General features: G+C 44.8%; 2 protein-coding genes and 1 long non-coding RNA gene across 9 annotated transcripts; 1 reads left to right on the top strand and 2 right to left on the bottom strand.

The window, feature by feature from the left end:
• Nucleotides 1-131: 131 nt before the first annotated feature.
• Nucleotides 132-10044, bottom strand: psme3ip1 (proteasome activator subunit 3 interacting protein 1). 7 transcript variants are annotated; one of them, XM_042109940.1, is made up of 9 exons: nt 8737-8811; nt 7344-7413; nt 5975-6103; nt 5749-5847; nt 5017-5138; nt 2851-2993; nt 1740-1816; nt 1010-1219; nt 132-513 (listed from the first exon to the last, which is right to left on the bottom strand). In XM_042109940.1, exons 3-9 carry the CDS (start codon nt 6093-6095, stop codon nt 509-511), a joined length of 777 nt encoding a protein of 258 aa, XP_041965874.1. In that variant the 5' UTR covers nt 6096-6103; nt 7344-7413; nt 8737-8811; the 3' UTR covers nt 132-508. The 7 variants fall into 7 exon arrangements, with proteins under 7 accessions (XP_041965874.1, XP_041965869.1, XP_041965871.1 ...); XM_042109935.1 differs by lacking the exons at nt 132-513; nt 8737-8811 and adding an exon at nt 9791-10044 and having other exon boundaries at nt 603-1219; XM_042109937.1 differs by lacking the exons at nt 132-513; nt 8737-8811 and adding an exon at nt 9150-9271 and having other exon boundaries at nt 603-1219.
• On the top strand, nt 9605-27918 carry rspry1 (ring finger and SPRY domain containing 1). The gene is made up of 15 exons (XM_042109924.1): nt 9605-9765; nt 10624-11167; nt 13957-14009; nt 15893-16005; nt 17447-17573; nt 18555-18613; nt 19397-19463; nt 19630-19761; nt 22255-22370; nt 22685-22828; nt 23819-23930; nt 25240-25342; nt 25573-25725; nt 26060-26164; nt 26628-27918. The coding sequence occupies exons 2-15, from the start codon at nt 10806-10808 to the stop codon at nt 26722-26724; spliced, it is 1743 nt and encodes a 580-aa protein (XP_041965858.1). The 5' UTR covers nt 9605-9765; nt 10624-10805; the 3' UTR covers nt 26725-27918.
• On the bottom strand, nt 19774-20816 carry LOC121723818. The gene is made up of 3 exons (XR_006035052.1): nt 20791-20816; nt 20511-20734; nt 19774-20245 (listed from the first exon to the last, which is right to left on the bottom strand). It is a non-coding gene; the product is annotated as an uncharacterized LOC121723818 (long non-coding RNA).

The following is a 27918-nucleotide window of genomic DNA, read 5'->3' as shown; positions in this document are numbered from 1 at the left end:
TGATCTATTCATCTAGGCTATTTAACATAACAATGGATGAATACAGTCAAGCACATATAAACACATTATATGTACATTTAATTCCGCTTTTTTTCCAATGATTTGATTTAGACACAAAACAAAAACATACGTACACCAAACATTTTTTATTTTTTTTTCCCCTTCTGATATGCCCCTGCCATTCATAGCACAATAATAGATGTCCATTTCTTTCAGGTAAGAATTCATAAAAATTCCAGCTTTCTCGCAGTCATAGAATTTTTATTATTTAAAAAAATAAGAGGAATAAACAAACAAAAACAAAACAGACACTCTGTTTGCCTCACAGCTCACAGGGCCAGTATCTGCCATCTGTTTTAAATGTTATTGGGGTGAAGTTATGGTATTAGCGTGACCGTTAGCAGTCTTCTCCGCCATCCTGAGCTGTCAGTCAAAGTCCCCTTGGCCAATACCACTGCAGAAGCCTCAGGGGGGGTGGGATCGTCATCAGGTTAGGGTGCCGGGGGGTTTAAACTGTGTAAAATGTAATATGGGAGGATGGGGGGGAGGGGGTCACGTTTTTGAGATGCAAAACACCATAGCAACAACCGCCGACAATCACAGAATAATCATCCCCACTGAGGGCTTTTAATAATTGTTATCATAAGGCAATCAGGGAACGAGGAATACAGTGAGGTTATCCGTGCAAGAACACACACATGCGTAACCGTGAAACTGGAAATGAACATACACACTCTCACAACTAAAATGTGGAACTCTGTTGCTTCTGAGATTTACGTTTAGAACTACACAGCTTATTGGTTAATTATAGAGCATTAGGCCACTGGTATCACAGCTGATGTGTGTGGTAACTTAGAGGTGCAGATTCTGTGTCATATGGAGCTTTGATTGATTGGTTGACTTTATTGAGTTATTGATTAGCTGATTGCCTGTGAGTGACTGACTGTGTGGCGCGTCTATCTGAAGAGTCTGTGGCGCTTTATCGGAAAGGTCATTCCGTCCACGCTACCTTCGCTGTCGCTGCTCGACTCGGAGTCGCTGCTGCCCGAGTAGGCGCCCAGGCCCGGCAGGATGCCCACGCACACCGCCGCCGAGGGCAGGTGCAGGACGCCGGGCTGGGTCACTGCCACGCCGACCCCCGGTGCTGCTGCTCGAACAGACATCACGGGTCCCACACCACGCTTAGCCGTTCCACTTCCTCCTCCTCCAGCCGCCTGCTCTGAGGATAAAACACACACATACAAACAAACACACACACACACAAACAAACACACACACACACAAACAAACACACACACACACAGAGAAGCACACAGAAACTCTCACTCACTTGCTCTTGATTGATCCCAACTTTTACCAACTAGAATTCCAAAGAGCTCTTCATCGCTACACAAAGTAAAAGAGTGATTTTTTTTCTATTAGTTGTATAATACCTTGGGTCAACTATCATGTCTATGCGTTATCTATTTGCAGAAACAGAATTATGTCCTCTTACAGCACTGATAGAGACTGGATATAGAGTGCTATAGCAACAAATCACAACTAAATGATGATGAAATATACCCAGTTTAGTGCTTTTCTCTGCACGGTTTATATTTACATTTCTCTGCTTTGTCTGACAGCCACACTCCTGGTTATCATGCTGGCATGGCGTTGTGCGGGCTCCATAGTTGTTGACACAGGCCCCTGTGCCCAGCTTCAGCTTAAGCCGCTCTGAGCATGCTCAGATCCCAACCCACCTGTCTGGCTGCCGTTGCCCACCGCCGACTCCTCCCCCTTTGGCTTCTTGGTTCCCTCTGACGACGACTGTGACGAACTATATGGGAGATTTAGGAGACAGTCAGAGATGGAACAGAAAACAGCCCCCCCCCCCCCCCACACACACACACACAATTAACTAGAATGGCTGAGGGTGAGGGTACAATGTTGTATTTTGCAAAATTACTGAAAATGTATCTAAATGAGGCAGAGCCGTTCCAAAAATAAACAGATTCTCCACTGGCCCATGCTACACCAAGTTTAGTGAAAATAAACCTGGTACATTTGGAATAATCCTGCACAGGTACATTAGGCAGACCAACAAACAAGAAAACGCAGAAAATGTGTCTGCTTCCAGCCTTCCAAATGTGTTGTCACAAAGTGACTTACCGGTAGTATGTTCCTCTCTGAGAACCACAGCTTAAGAACTCAAACCAACCAAAACCACACAGGAATTTACTGTGGCACAAACGCAAAGAACCAAACCCTTTCCGATAAAGCGCCACAGACTCTTCAGATAGACGCGCCACACAGTCAGTCACTCACAGGCAATCAGCTAATCAATAACTCAATAAAGTCAACCAATCAATCAAAGCTCCATATGACACAGAATCTTCACCTCTAAGTTACCACACACATCAGCTGTGATACCAGTGGCCTAATGCTCTATAATTAACCAATAAGCTGTGTAGTTCTAAACGTAAATCTCAGAAGCAACAGAGTTCCACATTTTAGTTGTGAGAGTGTGTATGTTCATTTCCAGTTTCACGGTTACGCATGTGTGTGTTCTTGCACGGATAACCTCACTGTATTCCTCGTTCCCTGATTGCCTTATGATAACAATTATTAAAAGCCCTCAGTGGGTTAATGTATAAATGTCTTCATTTCTGAAAACATTCATATTCCTCATTGCTGATTTACAAACTTTATCGTCTCGACATGAAGTCTGTCCTGTGTGACACCAGCAGGCAGAGATGGGAATATAATAATAGGTGTATATGTGTGTGTGCCTATGCTAGCAAGCCAGTTTAGCCCTGCCTGGTAACATACTGTGCTAGTGCAGCCCCAGGTGAGCTCAGGTGTGCTGCTCACCTGCGCCTCTTGACGGCCCCGGCCAGCAGGTGTGCCTGGGACAGGTGACTGCGATGCTCCGGAGGTTTGGAACCTGCCTTCTTCTCCGGCTCCTTGCGGCTTTGGCTCTCGCTGCTGGAGGACGCCAGCTTCTTTATGGCACTGTGACCAGCCCACAGTCAAGGGAAGCACTGACGAGCCACGTCCACGTGCACACACGCACACGCACACGCACACGCACACGCACACGCACACACACACGCGCAGATACACACACGCAGATACACACACGCACACACTAACACAGATAAACAGACCTATACACAGACCCACACACATATACATATACATATACACAGACCCACACACATACACACAGATAAACAGACCTATTCACAGATACACAGACCCACACATATACACACAGACACAGACACACACATATATACACAGACCAACAAAGATACACAGATAGCCGCACCCACCCACACACCGCATGCAGATGGAAAAACTCATGATGGACAGATGCGCCTGTTAAAGGGTTTCTTTTGAATTTTAATGAATGCCATGTTTACTTATTAACCAGCTAATTTGCTGACTTATTTATCGACATGTGAATTAACATTTGTGTGGCCATGGAGTGAACATGTTTCCAGCTGTATCTCTTTGTCCTTTCTCCTCATAATATATTGTGCACTGTCATATGCAAAACAACAGATGCTTTAAGCCAACAGTGTGCACTGTCAAACACCCAAAAACGCAATAAAGGTTCCTATGAGTAGGCAAAAGTGTTGATTGTGGGTAGTTTTGAAAGTTCCTCTGTCTAAACACAGACTCTGGGTCTGTGGTCTTCAACCACTGACCTAAAAAACTGACACACTTAAAGCCCAGAAAAAAACCCAATGCCCAACAGAGTCTGCTGAACTAGGGCAAATCTGCCAGAAGAGGTGTGTGTGTTGAGCTCAGCTGTGTGATCCTCCAACCTGGCTTCAGAACGTTGCAGTTGCCACGACAACACATGTTGTCTTGTATGCAGACATACCTGATTGGCAGGGGTGAGTGTGAGAAAGAAACACAGAAAGAGAAAGATGGAGAGAGCTGAGGAGACTGTGTGTGTGTGTGTGTGTGTGTGAGAGAGAGATACGAGTACAAAGGGAAAAGACCTGTGGCAGTGGCATGGCAACGGGATCCAATGGATTGTGTGATACAGACAGACGTGATACAGACAGACGTAACCCTTTGCCAAGCTTATATCGAATGTGGGAATCATCTGTGCAGTGCAGTGCCACGCAGTAGTCGCACGCTTCTGAGTCAAAGCAGCTTTGAATACATTTCCATGTGTGAATCTGTGCACATCAAATGGGCATTACATCACTGGTTTTCGTCTCTCGACTTCAAGTGGAGGAAACTTACTCCTCAGTGACAAGGTGTGAGGTATTTTTAGGCTAATCTTTGCTTAAAGAACAGCAAAGCGATATGACAAAAGGGAATATGGCAATCAAATGAAAACTAGCCCATTTTTAGACGCATAGAGAACTTGAACATGGCATACATACCATAACCAAATGAGTCTTTTCAAAGGGATCATTCGCTAACACGATCTTCATAATTACCACTCTTGTAATTGCTACTCTCAAATTTGTCGAAGCAAAAACCTTGAGGCAGCTTGTGAGCGACAGGATGACCGGCATGGAGAAGAGCATGTTAAAGGCAGCAGCGTTAATCACCTGTCTGCGCTCAACTGCCGCACAGGTCGCTCCAGAAACGGAGCTGGGTCTCGGGGGAGCCAGCCTCGGCTTCCTTGAAAGCCAGCGCGCTAACAAGGTGGAGGAGTCGGAGGATTTGACCTGACGCTGAAGGTGTCTGACAAGCTCTGGTTTTAACGAAGCAAAGAGTGGGAGTACCGCCAAAGCAGAGAGAGAAAAGTTTACCAAAAAAAAAAAAAACGATTCAAACTACAGATTCCACTACACAGAAATGTGTATCTGTCAGAGATGGAGAGAAAGAAGTCAGATGGAGAAAGTGTGAAAGTGTGTGAGTAACTGTGTGTGTGTGTGTGTGTGTGTAAGACAAAGCAAGTGAAAGAGAAAGATGGAAAGAGAAGAGGAGAGAGAGAGAGAGAGAGAGAACGCGAGTGAGGAAGAACAAGAGAAGAGAGAGAACACCATGAGAAGACTGAAAGGATATCCTGTACTCCTGCAGTTCATGTCGTTCCTCATCTCTCCTCTGTTTCTCCACCAGTGACTGCTGCCTTGACACCTCATCCAGGAAGTGGGACTCGTCTTCATCCAGGCCTTTTACCATGTTCTCTGCAGGAGGAAACATGTCAAAGCAAACCATTCATTTACTACTGCTACTTTTATTCACACCACAACCTTCAATTAAACAGATAACTTATATTACACCATTTAAAATGTTACCATTTCTACATTTCAGAGCCTCTGGTCTAGCTTCATAACAATCAATGCAATCACTGCCAACTGGCCGCAGGGTAACTCAGAAACGCTAAGGCAGAGAAGTAACGATGGCCACCAGGGAGACAAAGAGTAGGTCTGTTACATTGAGGGATAAGTTATGGTGCCAAAAGTCTTTTCATCATTGGCGCAAACAATAACAGACCTGATCCTGCTCAGACGGGCAAACACACACACACACACAAACAAACAACATTACACTCTTCCCATCTGCGCACACGTAATCACCCACTAATGTTGGTGTGCAGTGCACAAAGTACATACACTGATAACTGGGTCAGATCTGAGAAGATGGGGCCAATACTGCTGGTGTATTTGATCCGAGTGTCAATATCCCACAGAGAAGGAGAGAGGGCATGGGGTTGGGGGGGGAGGTGGGGTAGGAGAGAGGGCATGGGGTTGTTAGAAGAGGGAGATGGGGCAGGGAGGGGGGCGGACTACTCACTGAATTTGAACTGCTCCTCATACTCCTCTTGCTTCTTGTCCTTCTGCTCCTGAAGTCGTTCAAATAATGATCGAGAGTCATACTCCTCCTCGGGGGCCTCTGCATCACGCATCACGCATCACACACACACACACACACACACACACACACACACACAGCCATGATCAAACCAGTGAATGCACCGTCTGAGTAGGTGGACATATGAACTACAAGTGAACGGTCATACCCTCGGGGTCCTCTGGCTTCCGGACCTTATCCCACTCCTCCTGACGTTTTTTCCGCTTCTCATCAAGCTCAGACTCCGACACAAATTTCCTGCTAAGGTCCACCCCGCCTGCGTTTGCCATCTCAGCACCTGAGGCGAGTAGATGGACCAGCTCAATGTAGCATGTGCATAATTTTAAACTGTACGCAGGCATCCTTTTAAACTGTACGCAGGTGCCCTGGGTAGCATAAAAATCATGGTTCGGTGTGTACCTCGGTTTTGAAGTCACGGTTCGGTTAATTTTTGGTACAATAAACCTGTGGGTACTGCCAACCTAAAATTCACTTTTGTTTTGACGTTTATGACGTTAATTGACATATGGTCCGTCCCATAATATATGTTTGTACTGCTTGCTACAGTAAGCCTTCTCTACATACTTGCTGCACACTGCCTGCCCCCCCACCCCCCTACATACACAGTACATTGTCTTCAGGATTTTCTCCAACACACATCCTCTACATACTTACAGCACACTGCCCCCACCTACCCACACACACACACACACAGTCACTGGTCCACTCCCCTCCCGCCCACACACACACACAAACACACACACATCTTCACTGTCATCACTCACATACATCATACATACAGTACTCTGCTTGCAATAGTAAGTCCCTTCACCATACTTGCAGTACACTGCCCCCCCACCTCTCCCCTACATATACAGCACATTATTTCATCAGGAAGCTTCTCCAACACACATCCCCAACATACTTACAGCGCACACTGCCCCCCCCCCCCCCCCCCCAATACACAGCACATTGTCTCATGACATATTGCACACTGCCCTCTCCCCACATACACAGCACACTATCCCATCTCTCTTGTCATCCCCCCAACACACACACCAAGACCCCTGGCAGTTGGGTTAGCCCCTTGAGCCGTGGATCTGCCCAAAGTTTCTTCCTTGCCCCTGTTGCTCTTGGGTGCTCCTTGTTGGTGCCCCCCCCAATCCCAATCCTCCCCCGCCTTTCTTATGCAGCCCTTGCCACTTAATCTACTAAACCCCTCTTCTACTGCACTTTTTACCCCCCCCCCCCCCCCCCCCCATAAATGCACAAATTGGCTGACACCAGACATAATTTCACTGCATTTCTTACATCCAGTAACTATATACATGTGGCATGTGACAATAAACTTCCTTGTATCTTTGTGTGGGAACTCGTATTTGAAACATGGTCCACACGCAAAAAAGCCTACTTCTATTACAGATAAAGACTGTATTTGGTACAAGCGTGGTTATGTTTATCATTTGTACATGGCTTAGAACTTCATTTTACCAGTACCAATCCCTCACTTTGTAGAGGTAAATACAGAAGAATCTTACCTCACTGGTGTCAAGCTGATTAAATAGATAACGAACTCCTTTTCATGAGGTCATCTGGATAATGGTAAATCTGGATAAAAGAATGTGTCATCATTAAGATTGACGTATATTTAAAGTTATGTTGTTCCAATGCATAGTGAATGTACAAATCGATTTTGCTCATCACTTCACAGTTGTACACATGAATTTGAGGAACCCGTCTACAGTTAGGCAATGCTTCCCTCTGCTGGATGACTGGGAAGCTACCTCCAGTGAACAAGCACAGTTAGCAACACTAGCCTCTCTCAAACGTGCATTACACATGCATCTTAATTCCATTTAGTAGGCCAACCATCGAATAAAAAGTAAACTTGCTAAAAGCATGGGAGAGCAGTAGAAGCAGATGGGGTTGAAGCTTTTAGTAATCAAGGATCCTTGGTAGACATCTGACAACCCAACACAGCTAACAAGCATTTACCATTCACTTCCTTTTCTTCGCTCCATCTACCTACTCTCTCTTTGAACTATACTTTGAGTAGCGTCTGCTAAATGCATAAATGGAGAGGAATGAGTGGACAATTATAATCAGATTACACGGGGCAGTCCTGTGCATCTACGGTAAAGAGATATACGTTTTAAGTGTTTACGCTGCTGCAGTAATGTTAACGTTACCTACGTAAACCACTAATCCTTTCACTTAACATTAATAAATTGCTGGATATTCTGTATCAGTTAACGTTACCTACGTAAACCACTAATCCTTTCACTTAACATTAATAAATTGCTGGATATTCTGTATCAGTATTCGGCTGCAACACAGGAGTTGCATTAGATTGTCGTCTCATTACTAATTATTAACGTTACTTGTGAAACAATTTAAACATAATACAAAACATCCACATATCAAGAGAGCTTCAGTTAGATAAAGACGTCTGGCTATGCATGATAGCAAGACGCTATCCAATATTAGCTCGCTAGCTAGCACGATACCATTACATTTTCGAACGATTAGCTCTAGTAAGCCAAGCTGTCATGGTATGTAGAATTAGCACATACATGTTACTTACACCAGAAACACTGAGGAACATAAGGGACAGGCTAAAATGTGTCACGTAAACCAATTAGTTGACGTGCTGCTACTGGAACTCTGGGCTACTGGTAGACGGCTAGAATAGCAGGCACAACACATCAAAAATCAACCAGCCAACGCTAACGATGCAAAGCTAGCCACTGCCAGAGCTTACGATCCACGCAGCAGCAGTCGCACAATTTTGATTGATGCACATTTACAGGCATGATTCGGATTAGTCAATACTACAAACACACACTAACAATTGTATCCGAATGAAACGATCGAGTGTGTAAATACTGGGGAATATACATGCCTCACCAGTCAAATGCCCCTCATATTTACCTCATCCAAAGTGTCTTGTGTAACTGTTTAAATATTCCGACTGTAGTTATGCACCTATGTAAACTGTTCCCGTAAGTTAATTGAGATGTCTTCACGAAGTAAATGGCCATAATCTGTTCATATATTTCCCATTTCTGTCTTTCTAGTATGCAAAAAATGTAGGAGACCTTGTAAAAATAACATAATTTATGAATAACTCACTTGTAATACATCAATGGACCTTGTTCTGTGAGCATTGTATAAATAAGCCAGACGGGGAATAACAATTATAATATAAATACAGATGATAATATTTAGTAGCAACAGCAATGTTAATAAAGCTATTTTTTCCAAGAATTAAGCAGGACCGTATCAGTAAAATAAATATAGTAATACGCATTCTCAGCTCTAACTTTAAAGGTAAATTGACTCACCAGGGTTTTTTGTGTGCGTGTGAGGAGAGCATGATTTTGCTGTCTGTAAGTTAGCAGTGGTTGCCAGGATTAGTCAGGTACAGTGTCGGCTATGTCATGTGTTGACAAAAGTATCACTGACATCATAGCTACGGTTTCGTTTTGCTCAGGCTTCAGGTTAACGTTAAATGTGTAGATAACAGAGCATTAGCTTCCTTTTGTAGCCGTATCATATCGGAATTACAAACGTTTGTGGATTTCTTTGAATGAGCAAGTGGCAGCTATGGCTACCAAGACTAATCGCTAATTCGTTCTCTCATCTATATATTTTTTACTGCCAATAATTTTTGTGGCAACCGGGAAGATAAGTAACATTCACATTTGTTAATGTCAGCGTTAGCTACTTCCCTGACAATTGCCTGGAGTCGGAAAGGCCTATTTAGCTTGCTCATCCCCGCCTTTCTCGTATAGTGCAACACCGGAAATCTCTCCTTGTTTACGGGGTAAGGATCGAGTGTTGACTCCAGATAACTCCGATTCAACGACCTAGTGGTATTTTCAGGACTGACAAAAGGAGAAGGGGGCTTTGGTGGCCATTCCTAGAGCACTGTGTACAATTGGACCCTCTGCTATAAAGGTAATGTTTATTGATATTTACTTACCTTGTCAGAAAAAAACAACTACTTTTGCTCTTACGCTAGGCTAATGTTCGTTCCACAGGAACTGGCTTCTCATGTCGTTGACGTTAGCGCTTTAGCATGACTCTGGTGTTGAACTATTAGCTAATCCTAAGTTGAACAACTCTGCTTTTCTTTTAATAATTGGTAAGTTAAAATGTTCACTAGTTGGTATGATGCCTTACAGCTGGTTCGTTTAGCTCAAAAGCCAGCCGGTGCGGACTGGCTTAGAAGATGCCTAGCGGTAACCTAAAAGAGCTACCTTTTATCGAGATAGGCAAACAAGCAACAGATATTTAACTACAGAGGAAATATAGGTTTATACATTTGCTAACCAAGCAAGTGATCTAACAGTAACTAGCTAACGAGTGATGGTTATGTAAGCTAATGTCACTGATAGATAACGTTATTGCCTGCTAATTTAAATGCAACCTGTGACAAAAGCTGAGCTAGCCTTAATCTTTTGTGGTTTCTAATTAATTAACATGTCGCTCTTTAAAGACTAACGTTACAGAGATGGTTAGCTGGTTATTTTTCCGAAATTAACCATATGTGTTTTAAATGTTCATTATATATTTTCAACAAAATGTGTCATCCTCCTGTGACATTTGTGTCATGCAACTCCAAGAAATCTGATCAAATATGATGTGGCCTTTGTTTTCCTGTTGTCTCGCCTCTTCTCAGTGTATCCTCTATCTGTCTGACTTTTTTGTATGTGTATGGTGTTTGTGACTACCCGGTACGTGAATTGCCTTCATTTGCCTTTATCCTGCGGTGTTAAATGTGACATTGTAAAGAGCGTGTCTCGTTTTTTTTAGGTCTACTGGGTGTAAACCCGCAACAGAAGCGTGTCCTGCCCAGCTGGGACTCATTGGAGGATGCTTGTTAACTTTACTGGTACTGTGCCTCTCTGCTCGGCCGATCACCGCCTCCAGTAGCACCATGACTGGTAGCCCGGGCAGGATCGACCGCAGACGCCTCCACAAATCCTCCAAATGATATGATAGTAGCCACCTGGATTGCATTCTGTGCCAGCAGAAGCCTTGCGCGGGTTCTGCGACTCACCGTAGAACAGCTGCACACGCTACAGTTTTGGCAGACCCTCGGGGCCACCGGAACCATGGGGAACAGCTGTGTATGCAGAGAGGACAGTGACGTGGAGGATGGATCAGCGCCCCGGAGGCAGCTGAGGCGCGGCGACCACACCACCGTAGAGGCGCCGGAGGCCCGGGGCAGCCGCCCACGGGACCCGGTTAGGCCGCCCAGACGCGGTCGAGGACCGCATGAACCTCGGCGAAAAAAGCCAAACGTTGACGGCTTAGTACTTGATACATTAGCCGTTATTAGGACTCTGGTTGACAAGTAAGTTGGAGTTTTACAATTCCTGTAGATGCCTGTGAGGTTGGGCTTTGCTTGCACACTGTTGAATAATTTGTGTCAAACATTAACCTGTGTCAAGAGGCCATGTCCTAGAGCTAATGCACTGTGGTGTGCTTAAAGCAACACCAAAGAGTTTTTTGTACCTTAAAATAATGTTTCCAAAATCGTTTCAGTGGTTCATCAACTTGTAACAGGGTGAACGGCACTTCTGCATTCGCTTCACAGCTCTCTATCGGCTATAACCGCACTATGTAAGTTTGCCAGATCGGGTAGCGGACCTGTAGTTCGATGGAATGAGACATAAGAAACTACAAATTTGACTTGAATCTGATGTCGCAATACATCGTACTTTCATAAACCGTGCAACATATTCTACCTTGTCTATGGACATCGTTATTTGCAAAGCCGGTGCTGGATAAACAAATAGCGTGGTGCTCCAGAGGGAAAGTTCTCTGGTGTTGCTTTAAGAAAGTGAACAGAAGAACCCTTCATTTTTCTTTGGCGATTTTGTAAGCCTTAGTGAAGCAGTACTGCACTACAGGGGTGTGTGTGTGAGAGAGAGAGAGGGAGAGATATTTGCGTTTCTCCTGCACTTAGTGCTCTGCACGTGGATACTCCACTGCACCAGAGCCACACCCACTGAGAGCTATGCTGCCTGTGTCTAGCAGAGAGTGGGGTGTTGAGAGCAAAATCAGGAGATGAAGATCGTTAGCCTTCCCTCACATGTTTAAAGAAGGGGAAATTATTCATTCATTCATGTACACACTCTCACTCTCTCTCTCTCTCTCTCTCTCTCTCTCTCAAACACACATCACAGAAGCTCCTCAAAATGAATTGCCCAAACAGCACAGCTTTGTCAACTGACCAGCTCCTTAAAGCGTATGCATTGCATTCAAGCGCTCTTGGCCTGTGTTTTTTGTTTCTTCCTGTTACACATTCTCCCATCACCCTCCCACACTGACACCTGCAAAAGAAGCAGCCTGATATCCACTGGCCAAGAGCTGGAGATCTGTCACATCTGTGTGCTCCACTGTCAGATGTGTGCATCCCACACTTGATTTGCAGTAGCTTTTTTCTGACATTTGCATCATGCCTGCGCAAACATGGCGCTAATCATGCCAGATATTTATTCAATTTCAGTTTTTCCTCAGATAGATTTTTTTTTATTACTTAATCTTCCTGTCACACACACAGTCACACTTACACAGTGGGGCATAGATATATATATATATATAATATTAAATTAACCAGCAAAGGTCATTACGTTTAATTCAATGCCTTACGGGATAAATCAAATGTTTTGTAAAGTATTGTTCACCCAACTGTTATCACACCTAGCCCAACCCAGAATCAGTGCATGAGAGAGTAAGAGAGAGAGGACTTAAACCCAGAGAGAGAACAGTAGAAAGTGCGTGTGTGTGTGTGTGTGAGAGAGTGAGAGAGAGAGAGATAAATAGTGTGTGTGAGAGTGTGAGAGAGAGAGAAATAGTGTGTGTTTGTGTGAGCCTTAATTGCCCCTGCGGTGTGTGTGCCTCTGGCAGGGTCTCCCCTGGGTGGCTCTGGAGCTGCTGTTAGTGAACAGATTTACTGCCCAGGTTCCAGACCTCAGTCTGGGAGACGGATAGCCAGGCCAAGCCCTGGAGAGAGATTGGCACTGACAGCAGCAGTGGATCTCTCTTTTTTTTTTCTCTTTCTCTCTGATCTCATCAGGTTTTCATCAAGCCTGGTGGACTACCCCTTTACACCACATGCAAAATGTACAGGCAGATGTATGTAGATAAAGTACAGACTACATTGTGCAGAAAGACCATAACAAAGGCCATAATAAGATCATAATAATTCCTCTTGTCCTTACGGCCTCTACACACAGCTGCGTGCGTTGCAGTGCTGAAGACGCATCCCATTCACTTTACATGGGCTTACGTCATCCGTTGCCGAACTGAATTGTGGGTCCGTTGCGTCACGTTTCTGCCGTCGCTCGCATTGAGAAGTTCAGCTGTTGCTGCACCAACAGACGGCACCGGCCAATCTAGCCAATCGATGGATGGCACCAACCAATCAAATTACGGTTATACTTCAAGTCATTTGCATAGCTACCGTCGGGAACACCCACTGGCATGTGTTGACGGAACGCAACTGTGTTTAGAAGCCGTAACTCTCTCCCCAACACAGGGACTTGCATGTGACACATCTTGCAAAAATTGAGAATGTGGTGTATTGAATGGTTTGTGTTTTACTGCACACAAGAAAACACCCGCTCCATTCAGAATGAGGTCTCCTACACAGTTTAGAATGAGCAACAGAGGCTTAGTGGTCTGAACACCATTCCATTCAGAAACATTTGTGTGATTCTGTTTAGATTTTTTTTGTAGATTTTTTTTTTGGGGCAGCCGTGGCCTACTGGTTAGCGCTTCGGACTTGTGACCGGAGGGTTGCCGGTTCGAACCCCGACCAGTAGAAAGCAGCTGAAGTGCCCTTGAGCAAGGCACCTAACCCCTCACTGCTCCCTGAGCGCCGCTGTTGTTGAAGGCAGCTCGCTGCGCCATGGATTAGTGTGTGCTTCACCTCACTGTGTGTTCACTGTGTGCTGAGTGTGTCTCACTAATTCACGGATTGGGATAAATGCAGAGACCAAATTTCCCTCAAGGGATCAAAAGAGTGTATATATACTTAATACTTAATATACTTAATACTTAGATGCTGCTTGTCTTAACATGATCTTCTCTTGAGTGATTCATAACGAGCGTTTATCTCTTTGATCTGTCCTCCAGTGACCAGGAGCCGCCGTACTCCATGATCACACTACACGAGATGGCAGAGACAGGTGAGTGCAGAGACAAAACCTCTGTAATACTCCTTAAGCCCTAGTCACATACGCATAAAAGAAACTATTATAACTTTGTCACGCCACATTTCGCATAGCCAGTGGTTATTTCACCTGTAATCGCTGGATTACATCGACATTACATGGTCCCTTGTTGCTAGTCGTTGCAGTCTGAATGAGGCTTTGTCCTCATTGTTCAGTCATGTTTGTCTTGTATATCTTTCCCGATGAGTATTCTAAGAACTTGGATTTGTGACAAGCCTGGGTAGGTTGGCAAACCTTCTAATGGCTCTGTTGTCCCTGCTAAACAAAGCCATAGGGTTCTTCTATTAGGCAGTTGACAACTGAGGTTCTTGGAATACCCCTCTGGTCTAGCTGTGTTTTCCAGTTGTTTTTGATTTGTTTGGTTATTTTTGATAAGCTTCAACCCTGCATGTGTTTACATTGCCTCAGGATGTTCTTATTAAATAAAAAATGATTTAAGGCTCTGTAGGAGCAGCTGTCCAGGGCAAGCTATGGCTATCTCTAATGTGTTTGAATTTTCGAGTCAGCCGTTCTTCTTCATGTTGGTCACAGCAATGCAAAACAGAGTAACCAGAGCTAAATAAGGACTGTAGGAGGCAGTAATGGAGGTGGTCTCAGGGGATGACTACCTCACAAAACCCCTACACGCATTGGCACAAAACAACAACAACAACCCCGCGGTGACCGAATCCCCTCCATGAAGAGAAAGCACATTAATGGAATCCTGTCAGTTTTCAGAGGATTTATTTCCTCATGACTGGCGATGAGCCTCCACTGTCGGCTTGTGCTGTAAACCTCCCTGGCTTATTCACCTTTCATTCACCCCTACGCCCTAATCTCATTATATAAATAGATAGTCTTTATTTGTGCAAGACACCCGAGCATGAGCTTGTGGCACCCCCTTTGTGCGGAGGCCGAGCCAGAGGGCACGCCTGCCTTTCCCCCGTGTGGGCGAGATGATGATGATGATGATGACGACGATGTGACCTCCAGAGCCTCCGTGGGTTCACTGCTGCTGCCCAGAGAGGGCAGGGATTGGCATGGGGTACTCTGCAGCTCTGCCTATCTCGTCTCGCTCCCTCACTGCCTCCCTCCCTCCCTCCTGCCAGCTGTACTGCCCGTGTCTGTGCCTGTGCCCACCTGGTGCCCGGGGTGGTGTAGTGTTGAGTGCACACACACACACCACACCACACCACACCACACCACAGAATGAAATACTCAGATCAGGACAATTTGACTTACTGGTGCAGTTCTTTGAGCTTTTCCTTTCTCTTTGTGTGAACTGCCTTTGTTCCTGCAGCGCAGCTGGTAGAAGAACAAGATAATAATAGCGACAGGGTCTATTCCAAGGAAACGCACTTCCTGAGGGAGTGTGTACATTACCTGTGTTTTCAGTCACTTCAGGTAGAAACATCTGCCTCGAGCATAAATGTAATTGTTTCTATGCAACGCAGTTCACACCTCTGAGTGTTCCTTACGGGCATGCTGTTGCCTCTGTTGCCAATTTATAAAGAGCCCATTTATCAGAACCCTGAAGCAAGTAAATAGATTCCAGCCTTAATGGATGTAAGGATGTTTAGGCTGCTGGCTGTACATGTCCTTACCGATGATGGAAGAAAGCTTCCCCCCCCCCCCCCCCCCTTTGCTTGGAATTACGAAACCACAGATGTTGGATGGCGATTGGCATTTGGTGATTCATCTTTCATCTTTTTTCTTTGTGCTTAATGACTCATGGCAGCCTCATGCGAAAAACCCACCTTCCTCTTGTTACATGAACATATCATCACCTCATGCATAAAGGACTCATGCGTGAACCGCCATTCATTGACCGAGTGCTGTTCTCTTTCTGTGCCCCCTAGATGACGGCTGGTTGGAGGTGGTCCAGTCTCTGATCCGGGTCATCCCTCTGAACGACCCGCTGGGGCCTGCTGTGATCACGCTGCTGCTGGACGAGTGCCCTCTGCCCACCAAAGTGAGTCGGTGCCACTTGCACGTGTGCCAACCAACACCATCATAAGCTCAAGCTAACATATACAGATGTGCACACATCCATACATACATCAATTGCATATTCACAGATGAACACATTCACATTCACTGAGACGTACTCTGTAGACATACAGATTTACACACATCCATACATGCATCAATTGCATGCACATTCACAGATGAACACATTCACTAATATGTACTGCTTGCACATAGACATACACATTAACACACACATATACCAAGGACATGCAGTCACGCTTACAGACCCTCATGCGCACAAATTATTATGCACATACACAGGTACACACATTCTATACTTTAACACACCCCACACACAAATAATTGCACACACATCATGACCCTTACATACCCACACACGAATTACCTCGAATTACTAACTATGCACGCAAAGCACACACACCACACACACACAGAGTGGTTTTGGTTTTTTTGTTGAAGCATCATTGCAGTATGTGCTGTAGTGATGCAGCAGCAGTAGAGGAGAGCTGCAGATGCAGATGCAGATGCAGTGCAGCTGGGCTAAGGCCAGAGCACTGGTCTCCTGTGTGCACAGCTCAGCTGGGGACTCGCGGTCTTGCTCATGCGGTCTCTCAGCACAGTGGGCAAGAGCAGTCCTGACCTGTCTGCCTGTGCTGCTCTGCGTCTCATGATACCATGTTGTCTTTCTCCCTCAGTTTCCCTCCCTCCTGTTTCCTTACCCCCCCCCCCCCTTTACCTTACTCTTGTCTTTGTCTGTGTCTTCCCTGCTCTTTGACATAATGGTTCACTCACACAAGCAAACACTCTCAAACACACACTCTTCTTGAGTGTTTCTCCTGCTCTCTCTCGCTCTCTCTCTCGCTCTCTCTCTCGCTTGCTCTCTGTCCTTCCTTCACTCACACACACACACACATATACACAAACACTGTGTGTTGAGTCATCAGAGCTTTCTTTTGTCTCGATACAGCTCATCCCTGTAGCGTCCGTGTTCAGCTGTCATGTTTAGTGGCAGCCCATTTCATAACTGCCCATTTTGAGAGAGAGAGAGAGGGAGGGAGAGAGAGCACAGTTATCCACTGATGGAGCCTGTGGGTTTGCCCTGACTTCCTACTGTATGCAGCGGCTCCTCTGTGGGAATTACAGCCTTCAGTCTGTCACCCACAGGATTGTATTGTTTGGCAGCCCACTGAAGAATGGCCTCGTGTGTGTGTGTGTGTGTGTGTGTGTGTGTGTGTGAGAGAGAGAGCAGGGAAGGGAAAGAAAGAGAGGGTGAGTGGGAAGGAGAGAGAGGAAAAGGGAGGAATAGAGAGAGAGGCTAATGTCACATTAGGTTAGTGCATATGGTGTATGTAGTCAGTCTGTCTGTTTGTGCCTTTGTTTAAGTGTGTGTGCATGACCTGGCTTGACTTTTCCCTTCCCAGGATGCTTTGCAGAAGCTGTCGGAGATGCTGAGCTTGAGCTCAGCTGTGGCGCGTCAAGATGCACTCATCCCTGCCAAACACCGCAACACCACCGCTGTGCTGGGCTGCCTGGCTGAGAAACTCGCCGGTGAGACACACACACACACACACACACCTGAGCTAGCTGAGAAACCATAGAGCCATGGAGTGACGCGCGCACACACACACACACACACACACCTGATTCTTAACACACATGTTGAGACACTTAAATTCCCAACGTGCCCTAGCAAGCATACATGCTTAGGAAACAGCCACCTTCCCCATCTCCCTGCCAACGACATTGCAAAAGACTTCTCTACAGTTTTTTTTCTTCTTTCTCTCCACAACTTTCCTTCTCTCTGGCTTGCTCTCCCTGTTTCTTTTCAGGAATGTGCCCCTTCCCCTCCCCAGTGTGTGATGTGGTCGTATATCACCATTAGCACTGACATGTGGGCAGTTCTGATGACTTGAGAGGTCTACCCCCACCCCCTGCTCCCCACTACAGCCTTCATTCCTGTCCTGCCCCTCTTCCCTGCCCCATCCACCTCTGCTGCTCTTCCTGTTGTTGTGAATGCATAGTTTAGATAGAGGCAGAAGCCTATCCCCTACCCTCTTAATCTCAGCAGCAGCAGCAGTAGTTGCTTCCATCATGGCCTTGTCCCTGCTTCACATCATCCATACCGGCTACCTCTGTCTGGGCTCTGATGACCGCATTGAGCCTTCAGCTCCAGGGAACAGACACAGACACAGACACAGACACAGACACAGACACAGACACAGACACAGACACAGACACAGACACAGACACCTCCTCTCAGGCTGACTGCATAGCTGCCGTCAGCTAGATGAAAACCCCTGAGTCAGGTCCCCTCTCTTCGCTGTGCTGTCACAGCTCTCACCCCAGATGCACTGTACACACACACACTCAGACATACACTCATATATATATATATATATATATATATATATATTTCCGTTTTGTATAAATTCAATGTTTATATTTCCATTAGACAATTTGTTGATTTGTTTTGTAATAATAACATGACGACATGTTGTAATAACACGATCATGCATCTGTTTGTTTCAGGCCCTGCCAGTATAGGCCTCCTCAGCCCTGGAACCCTCGAGTACTTATTGGAGAGTCTGGTAAGGCGTGAACACATGTCCTGTATGGTGCTATACACGCAAATCAGTCAGATGAGTTCACAGGAGATTAGAATGGACATGACGGGCAAGGTGCTTCAGCGTAGCTCAAAGTAGAGAAGCATAGATAGTGTTTCAGTAGTGCAATATTAAACCTCCAGATTGAACGCTCAGTGAAAAAGTTTCAGTTTCACTTTTTTGATTTGTGTTTAATTTTTATTCAAGTTTATTTTAATTTCTTTAGGCCAGTCTAGTCTTAGTTAGGAATATGTGAGAAACTAATCTCAAAATATAGAAAATGGGCCCCAAAATGTTTGAGAAGAACTCCTTGTAGAAAGTCTAATTTGTTCTAATTGAAGTAAATAAAGGACATCTGCTAACCAGTGTGCATGAGAAGGGGGTTTCCTAATTTGCATTTAGTTAAAATTAGTCTTCTTGCTAATAAGGTGACCAAGACAATAACATCTTTCTTAGATTTTGACCTAGACCTTGAGGGAAGGTACAAACCCACAAGGATCTTCTGGAATCCAGTGGATCTGGACGAAGAGAGAGAATTTGATTATAAATATCTGAAATTAACCCTTTCAATGAAGAACTAGGATTGAAAATCCTATCGAGGTGACTTGTTGGGCAAATTTGGGAAGGTTGTGTGAACAAAACTACGAATTTGTAGGTGATATTTAGGAGACAAGAGATACAAGAGATGGAGGGAAAGTATGATTAGTGGTTATTTTCTCAGTAGTTGTTTATATATTTGTTTTGATTGTGTGTGTGTGTGTGTTCCAGAGCTCAGAAGCACACCCCACTGTCATGCTCTTTTCTCTCATCGCACTAGAGAAGTTCTCCCAGACAAGTAGGTCTTTGTTCAGCTATTCACTATGAAATCAGTATATTCAATACCTTCATCAATACCAGCGCTTGTCATTGTCTTGATATTTCTAGCAGTCCATGTTTTCTGCCATCGTTGTGGAGTCAGTGTCTAAAGAATTTAAATACCCGTGTGTGTGTGCGCGCCTCAGGTGAGAACAAGCTCACGGTGTCCGAGTCGTGCATCAGTGATCGTCTGGCGGTACTGGAATTATGGGCGGATCACTTGGACTACCTGAAGCGGCAGGTTGGATTCTGTTCCCAGTGGAGTCTGGACAACCTGTGTGAGTATGCCCACCAACCCCTGGCTCCACCCACCCAGCCCGCATTGAATGTCTGAAACTCAATCACAGCTTCAGGTCCAAACAATCATACTCTCGTCTCCTCATTAGCAGCTGAAGCCACACAAGCACATTTACGCTGAAGGGTTGCTATATAAGTGTCAGTAGTACATATTGTGACTGTAGTGAACTTACAGACGTAGTTATTATGCAGGGTTCTGTAAGTGTTTTTTCTGTGATATGCCCAGTATCTTGTTGATAGGGGTGGGGGTTGGGGGTGGGGGCAGATGTTAAGATTTAGCATCTTAACATCTCTTACCTCTCGTCCCTTTTTGAAGGGCTTTTTGCCTTTATTCGGACAGGCCAGTAAAGAGTGAAGGGAAGCGAGTGGGAGCGAGAGAGAGAGGGCAGGTTGACTACAGGTCGAATTTGAACCCAGGTCTCCATGGGCACTCGGACTTGAATGTTGTGCAAATGCTGCAGACGCCTGTGCCATAGCTCCCCACCTTAATTACCTGTGCCACAGCTCCCCCACCTTAACCTGTGCCACAACTCCCCCACCTTAACCTGTGCCACAGCTCCCCACCTTAATTACCTGTGCCACAGCTCCCCCACCTTAACCTGTGCCACAACTCCCCCACCTTAACCTGTGCCACAACTCCCCCACCTTAACCTGTGCCACAACTCCCCCACCTTAACCTGTGCCACAACTCCCCACCTTAACCTGTGCCACTGCTCCCCACCTTAATTACCTGTGCCACAACTCCCCCACCTTAATTACCTGTGCCACAACTCCCCCACCTTAATTACCTGTGCCACAACTCCCCCACCTTAACCTGTGCCACAGCTCCCCACCTTAATTACCTGTGCCACAACTCCCCCACCTTAACCTGTGCCACAGCTCCCCACCTTAATTACCTGTGCCACAACTCCCCCACCTTAATTACCTGTGCCACAACTCCCCCACCTTAATAACCTGTGCCACAGCTCCCCACCTTAATAACCTGTGCTACAGCTCCCCACCTTAATCACCTGTTTTAAGGCCCATAAAGAAAAGAGTCAGGGGAGGAACTGAGGAGAATCTATGACTATAAGCCACTCTGCTTTCCAGCTTTGGTTAGATGACAGTGTTGTTATAGAGGCTGGTTCACAGTCTTGTAACATGATGGCAATACTGGAGTTTTCTCGAAGAGGAAATGACCAGCCAGTGACTCAGTATTGCATGGCTCTCTGAAGTGCTGATGCTAAATGCATAAGTAGGATCTGATTGCTAGCCTCATAGAATGTTTATTTGGGGAAGAAGGTTGGTGTGTTGTGGCACACTCTGTGATTCAGCCTGTGTATTCCATCTGTTTGTATGTATACCAGTATGTTTGGACTTCCTGATTTCTTCTAGGAAGCAGGAATGAAAATGATTTCCTAGGGCATTCTGGAATTCAGGCCGAGTTATGTGGACAGACTGAGTCATTAGTCATTTGTGCTAAACCCACAGAGAAAATGAAAACGACAACGTTTGCTTTATAGGCTCAAGAGTCAGGGATTGAACTTGAGCTTTCTGAACTTTTGTTTCATTGAACCTTTTGTCTTATTGAACTTTTGTTCACTTTTGTCTCATTGGGTTTCTATTGTGGAAGTTCAGTATTAATTATAACGGGGAGAATAGTTATAATGGCGTTACTTTGTGTTTTTTAAGGAGATCTAATGTGAACAGTAGTGAATGGCTTTGGTTCCTGCCATGGGTTTGTCCCAGCAGTTCAGGTGGTCCCAGAGGTGCCAGCTCTCCCCTGTTTGCGCTGCGCCCATGTTTGTATTGAATTTCCCCAGTATTCACAGACAAACATCCCTTCACACCATGTTGTATAACACTCACATATAAGTGTGATGAATACCATTGTGTATTGGAGTCTATGGGAGTATCAGTATGCAGAGTATGAGGGTATCAGTATGCAGAGTATGAGGGTATCAGTATGCAGAGTATGAGGGTATGAGAGTATCAGTATGCAGTCTATGGGGGATCGTTCTTCTAGCTTTTACATTATCTGTCTCTTCAGCTTCTTGTGCTTTTCCTTGAATTTCCCCACAGTTGTCTGCTACTTGAGTCTAGTGAACCTTAAATATGACTTTGCACCATCACAACTCGCTAACTGACTGCTATTTTACTTCACCTCACTGGTTAGTTGTTTTTGATGAACAAAATGTGTACTGGATGTATAATGGACATTTCATGAAATAACCCAAAGGTTTATGCACTGTAGAAACAAATCTCCAGGATGTAAATTGTGTGTAAATTTAGTCAGCATGGTCAGAGCTTATAGCTGTGAAGAAGCCCAACTTTCAGCACACAAAAGTGCCTTGTCTTGCAAAACAGCCACAGCAAATAAACCAAGTCATGGACAGGATGTCCTGTTCACACTGGCACTGTGGAACTGAGGGGAGCAAAGCAACTTTTTACACGTAATGCTTTTTCTGTGTTTTTCCTGCCTACTGCGGCTGTAGTCCTGAAAGATGGTCGTCAGTTTACATATGAAAAGGTCAACCTGAGCAACATCAACGCCATGCTGAACAGCAACGACGTCAGCGAGTACCTGAAGATCTCGCCCAGCGGTCTGGAGGTGCGACAGACTCCTGTCACCACTGATAACATTTTCACATCCTCACTGCCTCATCTTCGGAGGAAATAGTGTTTAAAATGATTATGAAGAAAGTCCCTGTCATTCATTCACTTACTGGCAGAAAGACACAGACTCTTCATGTAGTCTGTGTTCATTGTATTTGCGCTCTCGCTGCACTGTATTCTCTCTCTCTCTCTCTCTCTCTCTCTCTCTCTCTCTCTCTCTCTCTCTCACTTTCCTTGCCCCCCCTCCTCCTTTCTCTCGCCTTTCTTGTCTCTTCTCTCATGCTGCTCTCTCTCTCTCTTCCCTCTAAGGCTCGCTGTGATGCCTCCTCTTTCGAGAGCGTCCGGTGCACGTTCTGCGTGGACTCTGGCATCTGGTACTACGAGGTCACGGTCATCACCTCTGGGGTCATGCAGATCGGCTGGGCCACCAAGGACAGCAAGTTCCTCAACCACGTACGTCCCCTCCTCACATTATAAGCCCAACCACTTGACCTTCAAACCAGCATCTAGTAGAATATACACCAGAAACTCCAAGACAAAAACAGTTAAAGGAGAATTCCGGTGTGATATTGACCTAAAGTGTGTTGATACCGAATGTGAACGTATGTCTCATAGGTAAGAATGAACAGGTATGATAAGGGATCAGATTCCAAAAATAATTCTGTGGAAATGCATGGATTCCAGTTTCTTCCAGTAGCAGCAACTGGAATTAACCGGAATTATTTTTGGAATGTCAGGGCCCTCGGAAGTCTACCAATGAAGTGTGGAGATACAGAGTCCAGGGGACAAGCCGAGATGGGCTATGAGACATACGTTTACACTCGGTATCATGTTTCAACACACTTTAGGTCAATATCACACCGGAATTCTCCTTTAAATTCATACCCACTATTCATCTATTTGTAAATGTAAATCAGGTTTCTAGGCCAAGTATACTGGCGTATACAAGGAATTTGGTCTGCATTTATCCCATCCATGAATTAGTGAACACACAGAGCACATAGTGAACACACAGTGAGGTGAAGCACATACTAAACCCGGAGCAGTGAGCTGCCTTGCTACAGCGGCGTTCGGGGAGCAGTGAGTGGTTAGGTGCCTTGCACCTATCTCATTTATTTATTTTCTTATTATTATTTTATTATACTTTTGTTTTAAGTTATATCTTAATATATTTTAGCGTGCATTCCTCCTCCTCTATTTGTAGTACATTGATATTAAATTGTATTGTGACCATGTAATCTCGGCTTCATTGTAAATGAGGGATTCCCTCAATGAAATTTCCGAGAAACTAAATAAAGGTATCCGTGGTGGGTATGGTGGCTGTGTCCATGTATACTACTTCATAGGTGGTGGGTAAAGTGGCTGTATTCATGCATACTACTACATACCATCCGTGTTGGGTAAAGTGGCTGTGTTCATGCGTATGCTTGTGTGTTTTGGCAGGAGGGCTATGGGATAGGAGACGATGAGTACTCGTGTGCTTATGATGGCTGCAGGCAGCTGATCTGGTACAACGCTCGCAGCAAACCTCACTCCCACTCCTGCTGGAAAGAAGGTCAGTCTTCACCACCGGACACATCAACACCACTGACCTGTTAGACCAGGGATGGAAATTAAATATTTTGTCCACTTGCCACTGTGGCTAATGGATTCCAAAATCTACCAGCCACTCAACTTTTTTACCAGCCACTAGAGATGTAATGAAAATGTTGGTATGAAAATGATATATGATTATAGTAACCTATATGATCACGGTTATTGGTATTATTGCAATACAATTCAAATGTGCTGAATTTATTTCTAAACCCACCACCAATGTTGGACAGAACTCATAATTGGCCTGTCCTCCATGCACAGTAGCAACAAAACTAAAGGTCAACAGAACAGCATTCATATGCCATAGTGGTGTGACTCCTTTAAGACACTCGTGTGAGTTCTGGAGCATCCTATAATCCAACTATCCAACTTGATCTAACTATATGCCAACGGTCTCTAGCTGAAGCAGGAAAGATGAACATAACGCTAAACAATCTAGATTTCTTTACTGAGACGTCCCTCCACAAAGTGTTTCCTTTCCTGCTTTTCTTAACTAGTGCACAGAATTGCAGACCTACTGACGCTCCAGTGCAAGAAGCCTATAAACGCTCAACAGTGTGCTATCTCAAAGGAGAGCTATTCACGTGAGAATATTAGCCTGTGAAGATTAAACGCAGATCCACAGATCTCGCTCGGTTTATGTTTATGCAGTCATCCTGAAATAAGCGTAGCAGTGGCTCTTGAAAGCGTAGCGGTAGTTTCTCAATGGTAGTAGTGGCAACAAGTGCAGCGCTGTGCAGTGCGGTGCCTATGCTGCAGGGGAGACGGTAGCTCACAGGTAGTTATTGTAGGTAACTTCAAATCAGCGCGATTTACCCGTATAGGCTACTGGCAACGTTACAGTGCCTATAAAAAAAGTATTCACCCCCCTGTATGCTGGCTCTATCTATTTATCGCGCCACAGTGGCTGGTAAGTTGACCAAATTCACACGCCAGTACACAACTGCTAATTTCCATTTGATCTGTTTTCAGCTAGTCCACACCTTTTCCCAACATGCTGCTCGTTGGCTTGCGTCTGTTATTTGTTGTGTGACAGGTTTTTAATCCTGTGTTAAATGAAGGTGGGTTTAGTGGGTGTGAAAGTTGACACAGGTACAGAAAGTTCAGTAATGGTGTCCCAGAAAAGAGGCACACATCCTTCTCGGAAGGAGAAACTTTTATTTCTCTCTTGGGAAAAATGCACACACACACACACACACACTGTTGTACTGAATTAGTTGTATAGGTTAAGGTTGAATGGTCTATAACCTTTGTGCTCCATCACACAGGTGATGCCATAGGCTTTCTTTTAGACCTCAATAAGAAGCAGATGATCTTTTATCTAAACGGACATCAGCTTCCCCCAGAGAAGCAAGTGTTTTCATCAGCCACGTAAGTCTCTCTCTCTCTCTCTCTCTCTCTCTCTCTCTCTCTCTCTCTCTCTCTCTCTCTCTCTCTCTCTCTCTCTCTCTCTCTCTCTCTCTCTCTCTCTCTCTCTCTCTCTCTCCTAACATCAGTGTGAGTATGCAGCCTTTCTTGTCTGCTGAGTTTACATACATCCACTCTATCTTGCACATGTTGTGTAGAACTCGTTTTAAAGGATTGAATCTTCCATCTTTCAGGTCGGGCTTCTTTGCTGCGGCGAGCTTCATGTCTTATCAACAGTGTGAGTTCAACTTTGGGGCCAAGCCGTTCCGCTACCCCCCATCTGTCAAATTCAGCACCTTTAATGACTTTGCCTCTCTGGCATCTGATGAGAAAATCATCTTGCCAAGGTATGTGCATCGTACCTCTCCTTCCCCAACACACACCCTGGCTCCTCTAACCGCCTTTGCCACAGGGAAACTCTAGATCACTTCATTGCCTCCTCAGTTCCAGGATAATTTAATAGAACCATGTTCTCCTCATGTTGCTGTTTAGTTGTCTCTATACAAAGAGTTTATACTTCAAATGAATCATCTGAGACATTGGTCTTTGTTAAAAGTGGCATATATTTTCTACCAAAGTTGAAGTGATTTTTTAAATTAAATGGAGCTGTTCTGATTTCCTAGTTCTTACGTTTTGTTTTTTTAAACCTGCGCTATCATTCTCCATGTGCTTGGCATGCAGACACAGACGCCTGGCCCTGCTGAAGCAAGTGAGCATCCGAGACAACTGCTGTACCCTGTGCTGTGACCAGATGGCTGACACAGAGCTCAGACCCTGTGGACACAGGTAGGCCACTGTGAAGCCCAGGGAACAAAAGAAGTAACCAGTACACATTGAAGAGGGCATATTGCATAGGGCCCTCATAGTTATTTTATTAACCCCTTTGGTCCAACTTTATATTAAGTAGTTGTGATTTTAAGTGTTAAGTGGTTCAAATAAGTTTTTAATTATACTTAATACAAATATGAGTAATTTACTTAATTCACCCATGGATCATGTTTTTGTATCATGTATGAGTTGTATGTAATCCTAGCCCTATATTTTGTAACACCATGAGCTTGTAAAAGAAATGCATTTATTCACCTTACACAGAGTATAGCTCCAAGCCTGAACAAAAGAAAGACCTGATATTCGTTGTGCATATTAAATACAAACATGTTGTATAACTCACTTATGTGTTATATTATAACGTGTGTATGCAGTGATTCAGTGTTTTCTGACTTTGTGTGTGTGCGCGCATGCATTGCAGTGGGATTTGCATGGAGTGTGCCTTACAGCTGGAGACGTGCCCTCTGTGTCGCCAAGACATCCAGACGCGTGTCAGACTAATCTCCCACGTGTCCTGACACCAGCGCTCCTCCCTCGCCGCCCTCTCCCCACCCACGCAATCTCACTGAGGGACACGGGGACTCGGACATTCCCCCGCCTTCATTCGAAACAGTCCCCTCTGTCCAACAGAAGACACACACCTGACCAACAGAATCATGATTTGAGGGCTCAACACTCACCGGTCTGTCAGCCCACAGAAAAAGAGAGGGAGAGAAAAACAAGAGAGGAAGAAGAGGAAGATGGGGGAAGAGTTTGAAAAGGAGGGGGAGGGGTGGACTGACATCTTCCCCTTGGAGCACTGCACAGAGTTGCAGACTTGCTGTCTGTGAGCGTGAATGTGTGTGTGTGTGTGTGTGTGTGTGTTAGTGCCATTGTCAGACACAGAGAAAGAGGGACGACAAGTTTCTGTGTGGAGACAGAAAAGCATTTGTAAAAACATGCCATAAAACTTCATGCGATACATACACAGCAACATTCTACACATGGATTGGCCTTTTGCTCTTTACTCCCCCAACCCCTTGGAGGAGAATATACTCCCAAGAGACGCTCTGCTCAGTGTGTCCTACGTATCTCTGCGTCAAGATGTGTTCAGTGTATCTGTGATATCTCATGTTTCAATTCCAACTTGACACAAAGGCACAACAGCAAAAAAAAAAAAAAAAAAAAAAAGAGCTTCGTTACCTGTTTTTATTTTCGTGGTGGTGATGTCGATGCCTGACTCCTGAGAGGTGCGTAGGCTGGGCCCAGCTTCGTCTCCACATGTCTCTCCTTTCTCTTCTGTACTTGAAACGGTTCTGGATAAACTCCCCACAACCTGAATGAGATGTGTTATAAAAAAGAGAGAAAATTATGATTGTGAAGAAACTGTGAGTGAAATGGTATATATATATTTGTGCAAAAGATAAATGCAAAAAAGCAGATTCTGCATTTAATAATAAAATGCCTGATCATGAAGGGTATTAAGTTAATAATTAAATTTGTAGAGGTTCAAATTTGGAAAATGATGATGCCCAGGATGAACAGTTACCGAGAAGGGGTTTTTGGGTATGATGTGCTTTTTGGCCAAATAGTTTTGGCTGCTAAGATATTTGTTTGGGGTTGTTGGGCAGCCATGGATGTATCCTGGGGTTCCAAAGATCATTTAATGACATACAAATCATTTTTTCTGGATTGTGATGTTTGTAATAAACGTCTGTTTATGTGTTGCATAA

The sequence above is a fragment of the Alosa sapidissima genome, chromosome 11 (assembly GCF_018492685.1).
Source record: "Alosa sapidissima isolate fAloSap1 chromosome 11, fAloSap1.pri, whole genome shotgun sequence".
NCBI classification, from domain to species: Eukaryota; Metazoa; Chordata; class Actinopteri; order Clupeiformes; family Clupeidae; genus Alosa; species Alosa sapidissima.
The sequence above is the reverse complement of the archived record's forward strand: the minus strand, read 5'-3'. Positions and strand labels throughout refer to the sequence as shown.

Coding starts and splice junctions, on each gene's coding strand:
- psme3ip1 (XM_042109935.1), bottom strand. CDS start 6,095: ATGGCAAACGCAGGCGGGGTGGACCTTAGCAGGAAATTTGTGTCGGAG. Junction 5,848..5,974: donor GAAGCCAGAGGACCCCGAGG/GTATGACCGTTC, acceptor TGCGTGATGCAG/AGGCCCCCGAGGAGGAGTAT. Junction 2,994..5,016: donor ATGAACTGCAGGAGTACAGG/ATATCCTTTCAG, acceptor TGGGCTGGTCAC/AGTGCCATAAAGAAGCTGGC.
- rspry1 (XM_042109924.1), top strand. CDS start 10,806: ATGATAGTAGCCACCTGGATTGCATTCTGTGCCAGCAGAAGCCTTGCG. Junction 19,464..19,629: donor AGAGAAGTTCTCCCAGACAA/GTAGGTCTTTGT, acceptor TGCGCGCCTCAG/GTGAGAACAAGCTCACGGTG. Junction 22,829..23,818: donor ACAGCAAGTTCCTCAACCAC/GTACGTCCCCTC, acceptor GTGTTTTGGCAG/GAGGGCTATGGGATAGGAGA.